Source organism: Phaethon aethereus (assembly GCF_964289735.1).
Source record: "Phaethon aethereus genome assembly, chromosome: 1".
NCBI classification, from domain to species: domain Eukaryota; kingdom Metazoa; phylum Chordata; class Aves; order Phaethontiformes; family Phaethontidae; genus Phaethon; species Phaethon aethereus.
The window spans coordinates 58,811,241-58,815,573 of NC_138575.1; the positions used below are offsets into that span (position 1 = coordinate 58,811,241).

Sequence of the window (4,333 nt, forward strand, 5' to 3'; positions counted from 1 at the left end):
TGTCTCTTCCCCATCATTTCCCTCTTCTCATGAAACCTCACTGTCTCTACTCTTATCTCAAAGACCCCCTCCAGCTGATGCCTCTTCTTGTCTCCTGTGTGCTTTCTTTTCCAGATTCCAGTGGCAGATGGATGCTCTCTTGTGCGCACTTGCTCTTTCCCTCTCTATTTTTGTTTCCCACATGTTTGATCTGAAGCTCTGAAGCTTCTCAGAGGGAACCTGGGAGAGAAGGAAGAGAAGGAGGAGGAACCGAGGGACCGTGAGCGACAGCGGAGGCAGCCCTGCCTTGTTCTTCCAAATCACACCGTGGAGGGGTGGGGGAAGCTTAGAGGGGGGTGGGCTTGGGTTTGTTTTGGGGTGCGTTCAGTGTGGGTGGGGGGTGGGTGGGAGGGAGGAAAGTGGAAAAGGCGGGCAAGTCGCTCATGAATATCAAAGAAGATTTGTTATCCTCAGTCTGAATTTTTGTTTAGAAAAGAAGCACAAGGTAGTTCCCTTCCAGACGAATCATCCATGGTCATACCTTTTGGGTGTGCTGGAAGCAGATTGCACGTGTCCCCCCTGCTCCATGCTCCTGGCTTGACCCAGAGGGCAAGAAGAAATAATGATGATGACACCCAATAGGACTGGGGTGCTCATGCCCTTCCATTGCTAAATCCCCAATTACTGCCCCTTTCTCTTCCCTCTGCCCCTTAGTTTCTTTTTGCTGTGGTCCTGAGATTTGGGGTTGTTTTTGTTGTAGGGTTTTTTTTTTGTTTTGTTTTGTTTTTTGTCCTGATGAGGGCACCACTGCAGACCATGATGTGCCTGGGTTTGTGGGCAGCTGTCCTGCTCTGCTTCTTTTCCCCTGGCACCGTGCAAGGTGACTGCTGGCTGATTGAGGGGGACAAAGGTTACGTGTGGCTGGCCATCTGCAGCCAGAACCAGCCCCCGTATGAAACCATCCCCCAGCATATCAACAGCACGGTGCACGACTTGCGTCTAAATGAGAATAAGCTCAAAGTGGTGCTGTACTCCTCCCTCAACCGCTTCGGCAACCTGACTGATTTGAACCTGACCAAGAATGAGATCTCCTATATCGAGGATGGGGCTTTCATGGGCCAGTCAAACCTCCAGGTCTTACAGCTGGGCTACAACAAACTCACCAACCTGACAGAGGGCATGTTGCGGGGCATGGCCCGTCTCCAGTTCCTCTTTGTGCAGCACAACCTAATTGAGCTGGTCACCCCTACTGCCTTCTCTGAGTGCCCCAGCTTGATTAGCATTGACCTGTCATCTAACCGTCTCAGCCGCCTGGAGGGGAACACTTTCACCAGCTTGAGCAATCTGATGGTGTGCGAGCTGGCTGGCAACCCCTTCAACTGCGACTGTAGCCTCTACAGCTTTCTTAATTGGCTGGCACTTTTCAATAATGTCACCAAGAACTATGATCGGCTCCAGTGTGAGACTCCACGGGAGTTCGCTGGGTACCCGCTCCTGGTACCTCGGCCTCACCACAACCGCAATGCCATCACCATCTTCCAGTCCATGTGCAGAGGTGGCACCATCCCCTCCCTCTCCAGAGTCAACCCCACCCCTTATACCCCTGACTCCCAGCGAGACCTGGATGAAGGCTCAGCCATCAGCCCTGGGGACTTCCTCTCAGTCAAGCCTCCAGCCTCCTCCACCACTGACTCCTCCTTCAGTCCCAGCATCAAGCTCCATGATGTCACCATCACCTCAGCGATTCTGATGGTAACCATCCCCATGCCCTACAGTAAGATGTATGTGCTGGTCCAATACAACAACAGCTACGTTTCTGACATAGCAACACTGAAGAGCAAGAAAGAATATGTCACTGTCAACAAGTTGAAGGCCCATACTGATTATACTTTCTGTGTGGCCTCCATCCGCAACAACAGGCGCTACAACCACACTTGTCTGACTTTTGCAACCCGGAGCAAAGGCAGGGAGGACCCTATTTCCAGTACTTCCACCACCACACACTATATCATGACCACCCTGGGTTGCCTTTTTGGGATGGTCATTGTTCTGGGGGTGGTGTACTACTGCCTGCGGAAGCGGAGGATGCAGGAGGAGAAACAGAAGTCCCTCAATGTCAAAAAGACCATTCTGGAAATGCGTTATGGATCAGATATTGATACCAGTACCATGGTCCATCCTTCCCAGAAGCTGGGTGAGCCACCAGTCATCCCTGTCTCACGGATGTCCTCTATTCCTTCCATGATTGGGGAGAAGTTGCCTTCATCAAAGTCAATGGAGGCTGGGATGGAGACTCCTAAAGTCACTACCAAAGGTAATTACATTGAGGTGCGGACTGGTGGTGGGGATGGGCTGGAGCGAACTCAGCGGGATGAGGACCTGAGGGAGCTTGACAATGGGCAAGGCTCAGCTGCTGAGATCTCTACTATAGCCAAGGAGGTCGACAAGGTCAACCAGATCATCAACAACTGCATTGATGCCCTCAAGCTGGACACAGCCTCCTTCCTGGGTGGTGGGACTGGTGTTGACTCAGACATGGCCTTTGAGTGCCAGTCCATCCCAGCCAGTTCCTCGGGTGGTCTAGAACGGCCCAGTTTTCTTTCCCCACCCTACAAGGAAAGCTCCCACCACCCTTTGCAGCGACAGCTCAGTGCTGATGCTGCCGTGGCCAGAAAGACCTGCAGTGTCTCCTCTAGTGGCTCCATCAAGAGCGCCAAGGTCTTCAGCTTGGATGTGCCTGACCACCCACCACTCAGCAAGTCTGACTCCAAATACATTGAGAAGGGCAGCCCACTCAACAGCCCTTTGGATCGTCTTCCCTTGGTGTCCCCGGGCGCCATCCACCACTTGGAGGTCAAGCCTTCTTACCATTGCAGTGAGCACCGTCACTCCTTCCCGGCCCTGTACTATGAGGAAAGTGCTGACACCTTGAGCCAGCGGGTGTCATTCCTCAAGCCACTCTCCCGGTCCAAGCGAGACTCCACGTACTCCCAGCTCTCCCCCAGACACTACTTCTCGGGCTACTCTTCCAGCCCTGAGTATTCATCAGAGAGCACCCACAAGATTTGGGAGCGATTCCGGCCTTACAAGAAGCACCACAGGGAGGAGGTTTACATGGCGGCTGGGCATGCCCTGCGGAAGAAAGTTCAGTTTGCCAAGGATGAGGATCTGCATGACATCCTGGATTACTGGAAAGGAGTCTCTGCTCAGCAGAAGCTGTGACTCTCCCTCACTCTCTCCAAGGAAACAATACAAAACAAGACCCTCCCCCCCCACCAACAAGAAAAAAAAAAATATGCCACTTGACTGTGAAAAATAAACCAACAACAAAATACTCCCAACAAAAACAAAACTGACAAAATCGTTTCTTAAAGTTTACAACAACAACAGAAAGCTCTCACACACACAGACACACAGATACACAGACACACACATGCCAAATTGTCTCTACTGTGTTATGGGGACCATTATTCTGCCTGCAGATGGTTGGGAGGAGCATCCTGCTCTGACACTGTGGTAACAACACTGGAGTGCGGGTGGAATGTGTGGGAAAGGCCCCGGAAGGGGTGGCAGCGGTCGCAGGGGAAGGGCAGGAATGGACACTCACTGGGCATGAAACTCAGCTGTGAACTATTGTTCTTTCTGTTTCTGTTGAGAGATGATTTTTCTTTTGGGTGGGAAGGGAAGACTTCGGTTTAGAAAGCTTTTCTGCCCACCCGATACACCTACTTTTCCAAATCTTCCATCACTAGTTTTTCCCCCTTTTCCTTTGGCAGTGGAGGCTTTTCTCTCACTCCAGTCCCTTTCCAAGACAGGTGGGATTTTTGGAAGAACTTTGATCGCATCTTTTCCTTTTCATCTTCCCTACCCTTCTCTTAGGGCTCCCCAGGCTTGCATTTTCTGTCTAGATACTTCATGAACCTCCATCATACTTGGAGAAAGGAGAGGAGGTGCAAAGGACCAAGGGAGGTAGGACGTGCCACACAGCAGGCTCTGTGCCCTTGCTGCTCTTCCTCCTTCCCTTCTCCTGCCATGTTGTTGCTGATGAACACCAGCAATTCTCCAGGCCTGCTCAGAGCCAGTTTTCTGCCAGCTGTTGGGGCATTTGAATGTGCTCTTTAGCATGGCAAGCCAGGTCTTCAAGCAGTGCTGGAGAAAAATGCAGGAAGGTCTGGTCTCTCAGAGGTGTAAAGGATTCCCATCTCTCCACAAGTGTCACAGGTCAGAGGTCCTCCCCACCATACACACCTATGCTCAGGCTTCCCTTGTGCAGTAGGTGTGGTATTATCTGTTCATGCCTCCCTTATTGTGAGAGCCTGAGCAGAACAAGTTCTACATGAAGCTTCTACAGCTC

The 4,333-nt window shown here is 51.6% G+C and overlaps 1 protein-coding gene across 1 annotated transcript; it reads left to right on the forward strand.

The window, feature by feature from the left end:
- Positions 1–351: 351 nt before the first annotated feature.
- ELFN2 (extracellular leucine rich repeat and fibronectin type III domain containing 2) lies at positions 352–3,852 on the forward strand. The gene has a single exon (XM_082000254.1). It carries the CDS (start codon positions 775–777, stop codon positions 3,199–3,201), a length of 2,427 nt encoding a protein of 808 aa, XP_081856380.1. The 5' UTR covers positions 352–774; the 3' UTR covers positions 3,202–3,852.
- Positions 3,853–4,333: the final 481 nt, after the last annotated feature.